This window comes from Coccomyxa subellipsoidea (genome assembly GCF_000258705.1).
Source record: "Coccomyxa subellipsoidea C-169, whole genome shotgun sequence".
Classification (NCBI taxonomy): Eukaryota; Viridiplantae; Chlorophyta; class Trebouxiophyceae; family Coccomyxaceae; genus Coccomyxa; species Coccomyxa subellipsoidea.
The window spans coordinates 1,401,833-1,419,544 of NW_005178030.1; the positions used below are offsets into that span (position 1 = coordinate 1,401,833).

General features: G+C 54.2%; 1 protein-coding gene across 1 annotated transcript; it reads right to left on the reverse strand.

The window, feature by feature from the left end:
• Positions 1–299: 299 nt before the first annotated feature.
• Positions 300–17,698, reverse strand: COCSUDRAFT_57151 (hypothetical protein; the record flags this gene model as incomplete). Its single annotated transcript, XM_005645735.1, has 29 exons — positions 300–411; positions 806–1,047; positions 1,362–1,489; positions 1,889–1,942; positions 2,101–2,266; positions 3,132–3,251; positions 4,060–4,260; positions 5,176–5,309; positions 5,847–6,006; positions 6,575–6,715; positions 7,030–7,125; positions 7,562–7,882; positions 8,337–8,647; positions 8,903–9,145; positions 9,435–9,641; positions 9,982–10,225; positions 10,749–10,802; positions 11,383–11,582; positions 12,123–12,264; positions 12,661–12,773; positions 13,684–13,827; positions 14,211–14,378; positions 14,909–15,001; positions 15,264–15,405; positions 15,753–15,901; positions 16,391–16,537; positions 16,855–17,014; positions 17,351–17,415; positions 17,608–17,698. The coding sequence occupies 29 exons, from the start codon at positions 17,696–17,698 to the stop codon at positions 300–302; spliced, it is 4,548 nt and encodes a 1,515-aa protein (XP_005645792.1).
• Between the last annotated feature and the right edge of the window lie 14 nt (positions 17,699–17,712).

A 17,712-nucleotide genomic window follows, 5' to 3' on the forward strand; every position in this document is an offset into this window, starting at 1 on the left:
ACATTCACATCCCACGCAAATTGGGCAGTACACTTCACAATACAGCACGCATGTCATGTCCACCAGTCATTTACTTATTCAGTTCCTGAAGCAGCTCCCTGGTTCCTTCGTGTTCCACCTATGTTCAAGTAAGTTCAAGAGACAACATCTCATCCAGGTAGAAAGGACACATCACTCAAAGACAAGCCTCCCATTCGTCTCTCTTCCGGCATGAAGCATAGTTCTAGAAGGCCGTGTCATCACATGCTGCTACATGCCCTACAAGTGATTCAAAATACACGAATATCACAATTCCTGTCTCAGCCCAGTCGGACGTCGTGCATTCGAAGGTAATTAATGTCGACGCCGCCCCTGTGGGCTGGACTGGGCGGCTCTGCCAGATTCTGAGGGCCCCCACTGCTGCCAGCCAGCCTGCATCCCCGCACATTACTAATCAGATTCACAGAACCTCAATTCCCCTTACACTCGCTGGTAGTCTGTCTGCCTTCCAAAGTTTGCCATGCATCTCCTAGGAGTTGTGTTGGAAGCATTGCTGTCCTACATACACATGATTTTGTTTGAACTGACGTGCAGCTGCCTGATTAGGGGCGGCTTGGTGAACTCCTTCTGACCCGCCAGCAAAGGCATCTCACTGTTGTGAGGCGCTTGGCTGACATGACAAGTTATTTACCAAACCCGCACCTCGTTTCAAAAATGCCTGTTTACAAGCATATCTACAAACCATGTCCAGGCATCCTTGCATGAAGAAAGCATGTAAAGGAAAGTGCTTCCCAGTTCTAAAAGATATCCTCTTTTAAGGCATCACCTTCTCGAAGCTGCGGCAAATCCGCTGCGGCCGTTGGGCGACTGCAGCGCGCGCAGCCGCTGCTCTGGGCCTGCCCGGGCCTGCGCCTGATTTGGCGACGTTCCCGATTTCGAATTCGAATTGGCAGCGCCAGCCAGCATTGGCGGCGGAGGCGAGCGCACTTTGTCGGCAGCCGGTGACAGCATGAGGCCGATCGACTTGCCAGTTACCGCAAATGTGCCCGAATTGATATTGCTCAGAACCTGGGCAGCATCAAAAAAATGCCTTGCATCAGGATCTTGGATATGATTGGATCTGGGAATGAAGCCCTCAATATTGTAAGAGCAAACATCCTTGCCAAAGTGTTCTGCCAAAAAAGGAAGATGCTTTGACCGCTTGCGAATTGTGGAGGCTGAGTTTGTTAGCCCAAGCATATGGTGAGCCTGGTGTCCAGACGCAAGTGACTTGTTACGCAGAGCAGGCCCTCTCTCAGCAAGTAAGGTTCTGCTGTTGGCAGTCTGTTGCAGGGTTTAACAAAGCAAGGCCCTGATAAAAACACCAGGGAGAGCCACCGCACCTGCATGCGGGGGGTCTGGGGTGGGGCGCCCAGGGACGCCCCTGCAGACAGGGACAGCCGCGGCGACTTGAGAAGCTTCGCCGGAGACGCCGCCGCGGATGACGATGATGAAGCTGCCTCCTCTACACCTGCACAGGTGAGAAATCGATTCAGAAACAAATCTGGACACTCCTAGGAGCTGCAGATTCTGACAGAACGGCAATTGAAGGGCGTTTACTGATTGTCCATAGACCAAGGAAACTTGTGGTGTTTGTAGGTAAAATGCAGCGCGGCCACTGCTTCCTCAGCGGACACTGGCACTTCTCAATGGCACTTCTCAAGCCCGGCATCGACAGGCAGCTTATGAACCCCGCACTTATTGAGCGGGAATCATCGGGGATCAACTTCAAACTTGCTAGGTATCCAGCAGCAAAGCAGACATAGCGCTAATCCCTAGATAATATGAGAACGCGTGTCTCACACCGCTGATGGCCTGATCACACACGAGACCCTGAACACCTGCGAACCCAATCCAAAGCACAGCGCACCATCACCAGCAGAGGATGGCCTGGTGACTGGCGCGGAGGAGCTAATGATTGCGCCTGCCCCATCAGCCTCCCAAACAACCCCCAATACCATACATATCCCCTAACCCTTAATATACCCTAACAGTGACCCTAGAGTTCTAAACCCTAAAACATCTCAAAAAATAATATTTACATCCATGAAGTCCAATGTTGAAGATTGCAGCCGAGCGCACCGTCTGCAGAGGTTGAGGGTACAGCGGTTGGCGCGGGGAGGGGGTGGGTGCGTTCGCGGTAGAGGGCGTGGAGTGTCCTGAAGGCGTCGGCGTGCGTCAGCCGAGCGGCCGCGTGCAGGATGCTCAGCTCGTAGCTGAACGCCGCCAGCAGGCCCACCAGCGTGCCCTGCATGCACCCACACAGCCCCTTCACAATTATGCACTGAGCAGTCAATGTCATCGTACTTCCGCCCCTTCCCACCACCTTGCGAGGCTAATGCCATTGTAATGGCAGCGGTCAAGGTTGTCTTTCCATGGTCTACATGACCGATGGTTTACCCTCTGTAAACAAAGCAGGAATGAAGAGGCCCAGATGCGTGCCCAGCATCGCCCACATCACAAGGATGCTCATAAGATGTGAAGAAGGAAGCTTTCGAAATAAAGGAGGCTTTCAGCACGAATACGAGCGTGTGGGTGGCATCTTGTTGGCGCCAGAGTGTGCACACATTGAATCCACATGGAAGCTTGTCTTGAGCTATGTTACCGGGTAAGTGGCCTCCGGGCGGATTTAACGTACTGTATACAAACTCCATCGCCAAGGGATGGAACAGCCAAAAATCCTGGCGCACAACCTAAAAAGCGACCCAGGTACCACATGCAGGCAGCAAGCCCCGGATGCATTCTTGAATGCAACGCTGCACCCTGATATCCCTGCGCCCCTCACATTTAAGGGCTTGCCTAGACCTGCCTGCCTCCTGCACATGCGGTGCAGACATACAGTTTGCACGTGGGACAATTTGCATGCACTCATGCAAGCTCAGCTCCGAGAAAGCGCCGGCCCTTGCACATATCAAAGATACCTTCATGGGTCTTTCTAGGGCCGCCTCAACAAATTGCCTGCGGGCATCTGTGAATGCGTGTGGCAAGTCTGCAGTACTTTGCAGAACTGGAAGTAATTGACCGCTGTCCGCTTGAACACCTCAAGACTTCGTGGTGTGCGCAGAATTTAAACTTGTTGGAAAAGAGTTTGGCACTCGAAGAAGGGTGGGCACCTTGAAGTCGCCGAAGGGGTCGCGCGCGTAGGCGGCCAGGATGCGTTCGGCGATGGCCTTGAGAGGCACGTAGCCCGCCATGTGCGCTATCACATCCTCCATCAGCGCAGTCACCGTCTCCTGCACCAAAACAACCCCAACTTCAGCTTGATGCATAGGTAATCATGCTAAGCAGAGTCCTTAGACCCTGCTGTACTGAGGACAACAGACATCATACCCCCAGATACAGTCACCCGAAGGCGACCCTGCGCTTCGGGTGACTGTAGCATTTCACATGATACTTTGAGACATGACGCTATTACATCCTCGCTGCACAATACTGTCTGCCCAATACTGTCAGGTGCACCTCCTTTGAGAAAGCTACTGCATGCCTCAAGAGATATGCAGCACACTGGTGAGTTGTGCAACCTGCCCCGTGGCAAAGCCCAGCATATACAGGTTTGCCTCATTTCCTCAAGGATTGATTGCGCAGGGTTCCCAAGAACAGCATCACTAGTATGTTAAGATATTATGCCCAGCATGTGTCAGGCTCGCACGTCAGTGTGATATCTTTTCTATTGACGGCGCCCTCTGCGCAAGCAGCAGTTAGTGTAGGAATGCTCAGACATGAGAGTGGTTCGACAGGCATCAGGTTCAGAGGCATTTGAGTGGAAAGTACCACACTGGATCTGTTGACTGCGATCTGCCCATTCAACACCTACAAATTTGCTTGAAAACTGATTGCACAATTCAATGGTGAATAGAAAGGAGGTCCTTGGCAGATCAGCCATGCCTAGATATGCATGCACCATCTGGAGCACGACTAGTTGCCAGCAGAACAGAGCAAGAGTGCACAAAACATCTTACAGCCCGCTTATCAAAACACAGCTCTACTCTGCTGGCAACGACACCAAAGCTATCCCCCTGAGTATCTTCTGATGCAACCCACCTGCGCCAGTAGCAGGCGTTCCCTGTGCAGGTCCCCCACATCGGCGGCTGGCGGCGCGTCTGCGGCGCGTTGCCTCCGGCGCACATCGCGCAGCTGGGTGACATAACTCTGCAGCACTCCGAACCACAGCTCCTCCGCGACTTGAGGAGCCGCATCCCGCGAGTGCCTCTTGCAAAGCGCCACAGCGCCCTTCAGCGCAGCCTGCGATGCATGCAGACTGCATGAATATAAATTATTATTATTATTATTAGACGCCTTTCCTGCCGAAGGCAAGGTGCGTCTGCAGACAAGCTGCATGTAAAGGCTGCTAATTTCCTACCCCTTGTTGGACCCGCCAGATCCAAGCAAGACACAATCAACCGTGGGCGCGGTGCTCAGTATTTGTACCGCCACCCGCCAGCCGGGGCCACGAATATAAATGTAATAGTATAATTGAATTGAATGAAAATGAGAAAACGAATAAGTGATTTGAAATTGGCATGACCCTTCTCACAGGAGGCCGGGAAAGTCTGCAACCAAGCTTCACTGTACCCTTCAGAGCAGCCTGCGATGCAATACAGCCTCCGTCCCTCTCAACCAAATGTTTTCGTGACATGAGGGTCCCTCAGGATCAAGGACAGATCTGTGCAGCATGCATTTTTGAGTGTGCAGAACCACCGCGCGCTTCAGCGCGGCCTAACACCGCACTAAGGCGTACTAAGAGGCTGCACTTCACATCCTCCATTAGGGAAGGATATGTATTCCAGTAGGCAAGCAGCCTGTGTAAAATGCCCTGCAGGGGGCCGCATGTTGTGCCACACAAGATTGCACATGTCTGTCAGGAAGACAGAAATGACAAGAAGAGGGCATCCCACTCAGCAACGTCAGATCATTGATTGAGTCAGAACATGCATACACCAAACCTACAAGCCCTGGGTTGAGTTGGCGGTGAGATGCACTGAAACCAACCCACAAAAGATAGTAGACTTTCCGCCCTCGGCCGAACAAACAAAGTAGTTCTGAGGCTCAAGCATTCTGAGCAGTTGTGTCATCATTTCTGATATTGTAGCCCATTCTCTGAAGTGGACTGCCCCTTGAGAGGAATGTTCTGGCAGTAACACATACGGGTGCAGTCACCTGTGCAGCCGCCAGCTCCGGCACGCTCGATTCGCCGGCCGGCTCGCGCTTGTGCGCGCGGTTCTCGGCGGTCCCATGCGCAAATAGCCGCGCCAGTGGAGTGGTCTCCTGCGCTACGGCGTGCCCTCCAGATGCTGCTCACAGGCAAACATACAGAAAACTCAAGCGGGGTGCATTCTTCGATAAAAGATGCGGCACAGGATTGGATGTCAGAGCCTGCGTAATACGGCAATGCCATAGAACATATGCTGCGCTTGGGCATACAAGAGAGATCTGAATGCACTGCTGGTTTTTCTGTTCTTCCCATTAGCATGCCCATCATTGCCATTGTGCGGTAAGCCGCACCCTGTTTCTGCATGTCAGGCAGGGTACCTAGATACCCAACAACACTGCCGTGATGACTCTTTGGCAGCTATTTTGGCAGGTCGTGTTACCCAACGACATTCCTTCTCACACACATAGAGACAGAGGTCAGACTGGTTTTAGAAGCAGGGCGTCCGTCAGGCACCGTACCTGCGCGCGCGCGGGCAAAGCACCGGATGGCACCGAGCCGCTGAGCATACAATTGACCAGAGAAGGAGTATTTTTCTGATGCAGCTGGCTGACCACTACTGTCTGCCATTGCCTCAGTGTGCGAATCAAATGGGAGGGGCGTCCGTAAAGGATATCACCTGCGCGGTTGAGGCGGCCCTGCGCGGGCGCGGGCAAAGCACCGGCCGGCACGGAACCGTCAAGGATGCGCGCGACTAAAGCCGTGTTGGTGCGCTCGGCTGCGGCGCAAAAGATTCCCAGCGCCGCCTGCATGTCACCCAGGCGCTCCAGCAGGTACGCCTGTGCAGACCGGGAAAAGCATGCGCCTCAGATTTGAATTTGAGATCCTCTTGAATCTGCTTCTTGGGTTCACGGACAGCAATAGGCAAGAGCCCATCTAGGCGCACACGACATGCAGATTATCTGCAGGTAGATATTGTAGTGTTGCACAGGAGCACCAGCGTTTGGCCAATTGATATCTAGCAGATTATAGCCTTGAGCTCAGGTGAAAGGAAGTATTTATATCAGCAACTTGACCAAAAACACTCCGACATAGCAGGGAAATAAGATGGAATTTGTTGCTCTCCTGGCAGTTGACAGTATAAGTGCCCAAGGAGTTTGGGCACGGGGACCTAGTGGCCGCTCCTACACTATCAATTGCCAGAACCACAACAAGCACCAGCTTCCCACACCCATGTAAACCCCTCATCAAAGCCATGAAACATTGAGATACCAGCCTGGCAAACCAGCCCGTCAAATCACTTGCCAAGAATCTCCGTTGCAAAAAAACGAGGTAGTCACTGCCCGTAAAACCCTAGCCACAGTCCCCAAATACATTCCCAGCGGGGGAATAAAAAGAAGCGCGCACCTGCGCATCCTCCACCCCGAACCGCTGCGTGTGCGGCAGGACTTCCTCAACGCGATACGAGTCGTGTGCTTGCAGAAAGGACAGAGTGGCCGCCGGCTCGAACTCGCACAGCAGCCGCGCATACAGCTCCCCGGCCCCAGCCTGCACCAGAATTTCACTCAGCAAGGCATATCGCCATTTGTGGACTCTTAGCCCCCAGACAACTCTCTTGAGTGGGGAATCACTCTCATACATGACATACAAAGCAGGGGTGCTTGAGAACAGTCTCGTGTTCATTCATTTGTCGCTTTGCGTCTCGTGTCGGGTTATGCTTGCATATGCACTGGGCTTGATCTTTGACGGAATTGTGTGACTGTGATCTGTGTACAAGACCTGCCCTCCATACTGCACTCGATGACTTGTAACATGCAGCTATTACCAAGTGTCGCCAGACACAGGAAAGAAAACCAGATCACCTGCACCAGTAATGCCTCCTGCGCCGTTGCGGCTGCCACCTCGGCTGTTGCACGCGTCGGGCTGTCAAAGGTCGCCGCAAACTGCTCAGCCGTCGCCTGCGGAGGCGGCAAAAGTCATCTGAAGGGTCATTGCTCATTGTGTCACGGCGGATCGGCCGCATTACAGGCCTGCCTTCAAGATGAGCTCTGGAGGCCTGTCAATGATCAAAGCAAGGAGTGCCGTCCATATGTACTGAAGTGTCACTGAGAGCTTATATCATCAATGCCGTCTAGAATCCCTGAAATTCCTATGGATTTAGAGGCAGTGCCCTGATCCATGCCCCGCAGGTATCGTGGTCTTCGCGCATGTGATCCCCTTGCGTGCTGCACAACTGGCACGGCACCCGACATATGCCCCAACTTTGACAGGCATTGCTGGGATCCTCAAGCTGTGCTGCAGAACATAGGAAGCACAAGCATGCAACTATGACAACAGCGACGCATATTCGAATGGATTATTGCGCATCATCGAAGACACTAGAACCGCCCACACCTCCATGGCGCCCTTCAGGTACCGGTACTGCAACGCCGGCGACGCCCCCAAGCTCTCCACCACCGCACCATGGTCCCCCGGAAACTCCTTCAGCACCAGCCGCGCCGCCGCGCCGCTGTCGGCCTCGACGAATCGCGGCATGGCGGTCAGCGCGGCGGCCCGTAACGCCGGTACCCTCGCTGGGGGGACCCGCGCCGCCGCGCGCCCCCCGCCGAGCGCCGCCGTCACGTAGGCGAAGGCGGCGGCGGCTGCGCCGCCGCCGCGCCCCGGCTGCAGCAGGCAACCCAGGGCCGCGCCATAGTCACCCGCCAAATGGTGCACCTGCGGGTCAACGTGATACTTCAGAATGCCTTGTTGTTGTCTTTTGCTTATCTGCGCAAAGGGAGCACCGGTGGAAGTGGTGTTCAGAACGCAAGTGAGGTCCAGTTTCCCTGCACACTTTTAGGCAAGGAGTGGATATATGTCTGCAACAGGCGAGCGATCATTGAAACGTGTTCTCAGAAGGCCAGTGACCCACAGTCCTGCTGGGAACTTTACACAGGAAAGCTTCCAGCAGGACGGGGAACATTGCCCTTCTGAGAGGACACTTCCACGCAGATGTGGCACTATGAGGAATCGTTCGGATACACGCTGCCAGCAAGCGTACACCCAGAGCACTAAAAGTGCCTTTGGCTGCCGCTCTTACCCCACCTGGATGTAGGCCAGCAGCAGCACATACCAAATATTGAGAATACACACAGGCATCCACATACTGTGATTTAATTTACGTGCATACCTGCGCCTCGGCCTGCAGGAATCCAGCGCGCTTGGCGAGCTGCAGGATGTCCCGAGTCACCCAGTCTGGCACGGCGGCCCCCGTCGCCAGCCCGCTATTCATCAGCACCGCTACGAAGCGGTCCTCCCGCTCGCCGCCACCGCTGGGGGGTCCCCTCCCCTCCGGCATGGGGGACCCGGGGGGCCCAGTGATCTCAGCGGCCTGATCTGGCGTCGCCAGATGCTGCAGCACTCGCACTGCGACCTCCGGATCGATTGCGGCGCGGCCGGCCACAACAAACTCCGCGACAAAGTCCAGCGCCAGGGACGTGCCTGCATGCACAAATGACATCTTGAGCCCATTCATTGTGTGATTGAAGTCATCAATTACAGGATTACACTGTCTCATTTTCACAAAGTACGTCAATCTTTGTCAAATGACACCCTCTGAAAGCTATCCTGGGAAGGTAGAACAAAGTCCATGAAAACGCTGCCCTGACCTTTGGCGACAAAACCCTCCAGCAAAAATCTAATAACAGGAAAATTTCTCACATGCGCGTGGTGGCCAATAGCAGTGACACAGCTCACCTTCATCCATCTGTGTGGAGTCATGATCCTGCCTTGATTTGGCGCCGTCGCCTGTTTTGGCGCCGTCGCCTGATCTGGCGCCGACGATGTCTACGAGGGCGTCCACGATGGCCTGCGTGGCCGAGCGGCTGCCGGACCGCGCGTTTGCCGGCAGCGCCATGCCGGTGCCGGCCGCCTCTGCCAGGTCTGTCTCCAGAGCGTCCCATCCCTCCAGCGCCCGCCGCAGTATCCTCAGCACCGCTCCTGCGGCACCAGAAGAAATACTCAGCGACCGCGGTCCTTTCATGGCAACAGATATGCCCTTCACTTAGTAGGTTGGAGCAAACTGCGACGTAAAAAGGCCTATTCAGGCCTCTCCAGCGCCCATCCTGTCTCAGAGCTTCCTTTCGCCTGTCTCTGCCTCAGCGGCTCATGAGTTCATGAGTGTTGTAATCTTGTGTCCTACATGCAGGTCATGTTCACGACACCCTCTTCTTCATAGTGTAACAGGATGGTGCTGTAAAGCCTAGAATTCCCAGCATATCTTTCATACCTGCATCGAGCCAGAACAGGCAGCGCAGCGCGGCGTGCGGCCCCGGCAGCAGCTGCTCGGCGGGTTCCTCGGCGCCGTAATCATCCTCAGCATCGCCTCCGAACGCGGCCGCCAGCTGCTGCAGCGAACCCAGCGTGGAATACAGCAGAAACGCCAGGAGCTGCTCCTTCACACTTGCGCGCATCTCGGCCGGTATATCTCCCATGCCTGCATGGTGAGAATGGAATGATCAGCTAATAATAGCAGAAATGTAGGTACTCTAGGGCGCAGCACCGAGTCGGACTCACAAAATTGAATCGGAACCACAAGCTTCATGGCAATTTAACAAGCTTGAAAGATCTTTGACATGACAAGCATATACCGAGACAGGGAACGCATGCGTTCACGCCTCTACAGTCAGTTGTGATCAATATCAATATTCCTTGCAGCAAGATGAGAAGCCATGTGTTCCAGGGTGAACACACTGCTTACTAGTCAACAAGATCTAGCTGTTCTTTAGGAGATAGAAATCCCTGCGGGCAGGGGACAAACGCAAAGGATGCCTCACCGGGAGGAAACGCGCGGCCGGCGAGGCAGCAGTGCAGGTATACGAGCAGCTTGTAGCCGTTGGCGCGGCAGGCGCTCCAGCCGGCGGCGGGTGAGTCAGCGGGGGAGTCATCGGATGACTCGCGCCGCGCGTGCACGTGCGCCAGCAGCAGCTCGGCCGCCGGCGCTGTGTAGTCGGCCAGCGCGCGGTTGAAAAGGAACGCCAGCGCCGAATGCAGCCGGTGCGCGCGGCAAAGCCGCGTCACCTGCGTCATCGGGTATGGCAAAATTGTTGACAGGGTCAAGATATTGAGCAATGCCTAAAGGGCGGGATGTGTGCATGAGGTCATGACAATCGGAGGTGATCTTGAGGACACAGGGATTCATCTGTGGCAAGGCGGACCCTGTGGTGTCACGCGGCGTTGACAAGCAGGATCTAAGGAAGCATTGTGAGTTTCATTGACGAGTGCCACTTTCGGCTAGAGCCAAGTTGTGCAGCATGGCGGCCTTCCAACGCATTTTCGAAGGGTATATCAAATAGATGTGCAATTGAAAGAGTAGCCTGCAGCACAACCTGGTTGCCCACTCTAATTGCACATGCAAACTTGCATTTGGGGACGCATGGCGGCTCAATGTGCGCACAGATAGAAGGTCAACGCAACTGGGAATCTCTGCATCTACCACTGGGCAACATTTTGATTTTTCAAGTAAAAGACGGGTCCTGATAATTAGTGAAGATAGACAGCGTGCCTGGTTAAAGTCCAGGGAGGCCAAGTCCAGTCGCAGGACGCAGCGCTCCACGGCCGATGCCTTGCCGCCAGCCGCACACTGCTCCACCAGCGCCTGAACAGCCAAGCCCCAAAGAATCAATCACAATTGTTGACTAAGCTGATGGCTTTTTGTCTCATCTCCCAGGGCAAATCTTTAAGTGGAGATATGATGATCAGTTCAGCCCCGGCGGGCACCAGATCGATGTGGCAAAGTGCAGGAACTCCCGGTCGTGGACAAATAGACCTTCCCGTTCGCCAGTGCCAAATTGGTGACAGCCTTTTGTGAAGCTGATTTTCATGCGGAAACTTTCTTTGATACAGACGCACAGCTGCATACAGATGCAGAAAGGCCAGGATCACGCCATTAAAAACATCACAGGTATGGCCCTCACATGGAGAATCTGTGGCGTATTGTATACATGCAAGAAAATTACAAGTCAATCTAGAAATGGCCTGCATGCGGGCACTGGCAGTTGAACACTTCTCTTAATCTATGCTAACGTTCATACAAGGACTCAACATCACCTCCCAATGCTTATTCCTATTTCACAATGTCAATTTGGGCAAGCACCATCCTGTCGCCCTGACATTGGCAAGGACCTCCTCAGTATTGGGCAGACGAGTAGTGATAAACAGGTGAGTCATTCACTGACCTGCATGACCTCTGGCGCGAGCGCGTGCAGCTGCCCGGCCATGATCCTGGGCAGAAGCCGCTCCAGAAGCTGCCCGCGCGCCCCGCCTTGCTGGGCAAATCGGGGGACCACGTCGCTCCAGAGCAGGCGTTCCCTTTCCAGCCCCAGGCAAACATCGATCGCCGTCTCCGCCGCTCGGCCGACACCGGCTTCGCTGCCGCCTGCGCAAACGCACGCGCGGTGACATTACCCTCTTGCATCTTGCAAACGTATTTACTAATTGCGACGATTGGGACGATTGAGGTGTGTCAGGACTCCAATATCGGCCCTGTACGCATGGCATTGCTGAGAATTTGCTGCCGCCTACCAAGCGTATGTTCAGCTGCGTTGCCTCTTCTTGCTTGAGAATATTTGCAGAGATGCCAAGGTGCCACAATCACATAGCTGAGGAGGGGCGCAGGTGCAGCAATGTTTCTTTGTTGCGGGTTTGAGACTGTTCGGACTGTTTGCGCAGCAAGAGGTACAAGAGCGACAAGGTACAGTGCAAGTCCCAATCCAGGCGGGAACTTAGCACTGCAGCTAATAGAAACCTTGACGCCAAGAACAGGACAGCCCCCAGGACCCAGAAATAAGCACACAATCACTGAAAGCTGCTCGGCTCGCTAGATGCATCTGTTCCAAGCCCCTTATTACATGCCTTGCATGGTAGGGGTAGGGTTGTGAGGGACAGACAGGGAGCACTGAATGGTAGGGTTGCTGACCTGGCAGGCAGGCGTCCAGGTAGGACAGCAGGAGTACCCAGAGCGCCTCTTTGACGGCGTTGGGGTCGGCTCCCCGGCCGGAGCCTCGCAGCAAAACATCCCCGCGTCCTGTTTTGGCGTCGCCTGTTCTGGCCGCAGTGCCCTGCATGCAAATCACACCCCACATCGGCAATGATCTTCTAAGGTAAGGCATGGCTGCACCTTAAAATCAGTAGTGTGGAGGTTGTCTTTGGAACCTGAGAGCCCAGGAGTCTTCAGAAGAAAATACGCTGGCCGTCAAAGCTGCTGCTTCATGTGCTGCTAGGGAATGAAGCAGCAACCTCCTGACTGCCAGCGGATTGCCCCAAGACAACTCCAAGGGTCTCAGTTTGCAAGCTGCTGCCCGTCCTTCATTCGGCTCACATACTCTCACTCTGCACTCTAAAATGTTCTTTTTCTTGCCCCAATTTTTTAAAGAATTGACTTCTACATTGTGGGGTGCACCTTAAACCCCAAACCGTAATACTATGACCACCGAATATACGACAAAAAGCCCCACCTGTGCGGTTTCCAGCAGGGTGAGTGCCAGCAGCAGGGCCTGCTCCCAGCGGCCCATGTCCCTCAGCACTGCCAGCCGCTCCTGCCACCCCATGACTCGCGCACCCCTGGCACCTGCGCGCACATGCCGGCATCATGCACCGCCTCCGTGCACATTGCGGCATGCAGCCTTGCTGCGGTGCATGGCCAAAATCATTACCGCAGCCACGATGTTCAAGAGAATTGTTCTGCTCCAAAGGATGGCAATGTCTGCCTAAAGGACTGCATGTGTGGTGAGCTCGAAATAGCAGACCCTGCTTTTGCTCTTTTGAAGAAGCTACTCGTGCAACTCTGCACATTATTGTGATGTGGGAACTTGAGCTGCCTTCAGATGGTCAACCAGCAGTGCAAAAGATGGACACTGCTGCAGTTGGGCGGTTGACTGTCAAGTCAACATTGACCCTTTCCATGGATGGGCACAGGGTATAATGTTGCCACTACCTCAACGGCTTATCGGCAACAGTGACAACACCACATTGTTGCTCCGGCAATTCCACACAAACCTCGGGAAGCAGGTCTGACTCAACCGGAGACCACGCACACTTAGCAGCGCGCATGCAACATTCAAAACTCATGTGACAGCATTGATCCTCAAGCAAGAGCCCTGCTCTCTTGGAACAGAGGCAACTTTGGACACGGAACTATTTTGACCTCGGTCATGCCCACCAACCTCAACATTTGACTCACACTCACTCACCAATATACCAAAAAGCTACAGTGTGTCCTATAAGGGCGCAGTCTCCAAGCACATGAGGTCAAACAGGGCCCAAATATACCAATGAAATGTTTCAGGGCAAGGGTGCAAAGAAAACTTCTCAACCGAGTGCCCGTGGCGCCTTTGTGGTCAGCAGCAACTGCCAAGCCAAGGCTGTTGCTTGGCAGTTGCTGCTGACCACAAAGGCGCAGGTGCATCGGGGCTTGTTAAGCACACACACTCCTAGGTGCGAGGGAGTGAATCTGAAAACTTACAAAGAGGCCGGGTTACCTTGCGTGGTGAGCAGGACCATTCGCTCGGGAGAGGCAGCCAGCGCGGAGTGGAATGCTGTGTCGGGGGCGTCTGGGTTGGCTGCCATGTGCTGGTGACCAATTAGCGAGTCATCCAGGTCCAACCGCTCCAATATCTGCGTCCCTGCATGCCCCAACCATGATCGATGTGAGGCTGAAAAGGTTGTTCAGGGAAAGAGGCTGGAATCATTTTGCATTGCTGCTGCAATCGCAGCATGCCTGACAAAGTTTGCAAACAGCACGACTGTGTCCAGCTAACCTGTCGGTCCTTCCGGTGGAAGGACACATCTTTCAACTTTTATTTCCTCCCAAAGTTGCTAAGGGGTCCAGGGGCATGACCAGCAATGGACAGGGCAAAATGACCAAGAATTGAGCAGACTACAGACAAGCAGGTAATGCAGGAACAAAAAAATGAGTGAAATGAACAGAAAGGAGGGGAAAACCCAGTGAAGCAGATAGACGATGCATGCATGCAAGTTGGAAGCACAGTATGAACGCTGCCCCCACCCTGCTGGTTGTACAGGTGCAGCAGCGTGCGCAACCCATGCTCCAGCAGCAGCGCCAGAACAGGCCCCTCCAGCCAGGCCAGGCCGATGACTGGATGCTCCGCCTCCCAGCTCTGACTCATGCTCACTGGCAGCGGCGCTGCCGGTTCCTCGGTCTCACCCTGACCCCCTGTGGGACGAGGGGGAAACATTTTAGCACTGCTGCTTTGCAATTTTTTTAACTGAGCACGACGCACTCTGCAGACGCACCTCAGCCTCCGGCAGGAAGAGCGTGTTGTGATAATAATAATAATAATAGTAATAATAATGATAATGAGCACACTCAAAGCATTAATGCTGAAAGTAGCACTCAAAGACTGCTTGCATCTCATTGGAACCTATGAAAAAATTGATCATGGCAGAAGTCAGGTATCTAGCTGTACGACTGTGCTACAAGGATTCATCCCTACGCATGCACTGCTGCTAAGTCCTCAATGATGCAAGCTGTGGCATGGGATTCCTTGACGGTTGAAAACCTGCACCTGAGCACGCGATGACTGCATCTATCACACGCAGCAGTGCATGCTAGACAAGACTGCAGCTGAAAGTGACCAGAAACATCTTGTGTTGGTAGTTTTCAAGGCTGAACGATTCGGAAGGTAGACCTGGTGTTGTGCCATCAGCTGGCTGTCTGGCAAGAGGAACATCCAGCAGCAGCACTCGCGAGCCCCATGCAGCCGCCAGCACAGCGCCAATAGCCCGGCCGGCCAGCGGCGCAGTGCTCACCCGCCAGGCAGCGTGCGGCAAGCAGCCCTGCAGAGACAGCGCAGCAAGTTCTCATACAATGATGCACTCCAAGGGCAAATGCAGCACCTCATTTCAGTGAAGCAAGTCCAGTACCATGCACAGGGATTGACAGGAGGCTCAAAAAATTGTGCACACATCTGGACTGACAGCAGGGGTTTCAGCCTTCACGCCTGGCGTCTTCACAGTATGTAACCATGCAGCTTCTGTCTGTGCATCGACAAGCTGGCACACATGCCGGCAGGCTGAGAGTGATAAGGGGAGATCATACAAAAGCAGCTTGCCTGTGGGGCGTTGGGGGGCCGGGGGATATTGTGCAGGATGTTGAGGCGGGCGTCCGGCAGCATGCGCGCCACGTAGGCTGCCCGCGCAGTGCACAGCAGCACCATACCATCCAACGGACTTGCACCATCCTGCAAACATCGAGAACACCTCTTACAATCCAGCACAAGAGCCAGCCTGAATTTACCAGAGAGCCCTGTCATGATGAGCCTGGGTGCACAGGGCCGACAATCTTGACGGCCTCGACCAAGAAGGGCCGATTGAGCCAAAGTGAATCCCTATAGCCTTTATTTAGGAAGGATTTGTGAGCCAAAATGAGTCCCTCAGGACCTGGTGGATAAGTGGGCCGAGCCTCATCGGACATGCAAGCGCCTGGTACCCGATTTGGCGGCAACATACACCCCTTGCAACGGGATATAATCATATGAACTTGGCACCCACAGTGATCGTGTAAGGAAGGGAGAATGGAGACAATGACCTGGAAGAAGAGGGAACGTGCGGCGTCGTCGGGGCTGGCCAGCCGGTGTGGCGGTGCGCGCGGCAGCGGCAGAGCGGAGATGCGGCAGATGGGCCCCAGCTGCCGCCCGTCCAGCACCAACGTCGGTTGCGTACCCTTAGACAGGCGTCCTGCGGATTGATATGATCTTACTTAACCTTTGGTAGATACCAGATTTATAGCATGCCGATTTTATGTAGTTGGCCCCGGCTGGCGGGGGGCGGTACAAATACTGAGCACCATGCCCACGGTTGATTGGGTCTTGCTTGACTCTGGCATGTCCAACAAGGGTTAATCAAGCAGCCTTCACATGCAGCTTGTCTGCAGACGCACCTTGCCTTCGGCAGGAAAAGCGTGTAATAATAATAATAAAAATAAATGATTCATGGTATTGCCCTGCAAGTTGATGACACTCCCCTCTTGACGTGCGTTGCCACCAAAGAACCCAGAAAAACTCATGCATGCTGTCGCTCTACCTGCCAGCTAATTCGTTGTTCTCTCCGGGGTTTATCAAGTCTTCCTGAATTGCCCAACTCTACAGAGAATTTGCATGGCAACCAAGTGAGCTGGTGCAGGAGAATCATGAAGCCAGTCTGCCGAGTATGGGAGAGGGCACGCACCTGCGAGGAAGTTGGTGATGGATGCGTAGGCTGACACGTTGTGGTGCACGAGGCGGCCACGGCTGTCGGAGGTGAGCGCCACCGCGCGTTCTGCCGCGTTCCCTCCCTCCAGGAACGCGCACCCCACAACTGCCGTCACGTGCGCCTCTGCACATGCATCACAGCGATGAGCCTAATATAAGAAAAACAACCGGCCCAGGTGTTTAATGTCTATAAATGTAGTAGCATTGAAGCCATTGGTGAGATAATGGCTGCCAATACATCTCGTGCTGCTTCCATGCTATTATACTCACACGGCCCTGAGCATGATAAAATCTGCAGATCTGTAGTGGGTGGGCATGTGCATGTGCATGTTGTCATATGCATGTGCTGCACATTGCGGTATTAATAGCACATCTCTCATATGCTTTTACTCGTCTCTGCGCAAGCTTGATTGTTCTACATAAAAAACCAGAAAGTCACACCCTTGACGGTCTTGACGCACTCCCAGCCGCTGCGCCTGAGCTCCCAGAAGGCCACATCGCCGTTGGCATGGCCCACTCCCAGCAGATTTCCAGCGGGGCTGAAGCCGAGCGCGCTGACCTCCGCTCCATCCCCCGGCCGCGGCTCGCCCAGCTTCATCACCTGAGAAAAGCAGCTCAGTTGCTGTGCAGGTCAGCTTCTACGTGAGCATGCATGATGGTGCTTACCTTGTGCTGCATCAAATAGCACAGAGCGAATAATGATGGTGCTTACCTTGTGCTGCATCAAATAGCACAGAGCGAATAGCCATAAGCAATGAGGGAGATGAAGAAAGGCTCTCTCAGTTCTATTAGAAGCAGGGCAAGCGGTGCCGGAATGCACCATACTACTGCAGCCAGGCCATGGAGACTTGGCGGCAACTCTGGCAACTCTGAGCTGGGAAAATGATGCACTGATTTGCTCTTCGAGGGTCACTGCATTGGTCGCAGCAGAGCGCACCTTGGGCCCGGCATCAGTGCCGGCGTCGGTAGACAGGCCGCGCGGCAGAAGCACAAAGGTGACACCTGCACAGGCAAGAACATTCAAAAGTACCCGTCAGTCTAGTTTAGTTTACCACGCACAATTTCAACAGGAGAGAGAATGCCAGACATACAAGGCAGTGCAAGTGCTAGCTAGAAAGGGCTGCCTGCAGTCCCTATGACATACCAGATACCTTAACAGATACAAAGCCCAAATTGAACAGGAATGAACCTCACCGCTGGACATGCCCAGGGCCACCACGCCGTGGAAGCAACCGATTGCGCGCGGCGCGCCAAACATCCGGTAGTTCGTCGCTGCCTGCCACATGCACCCCGTACTGT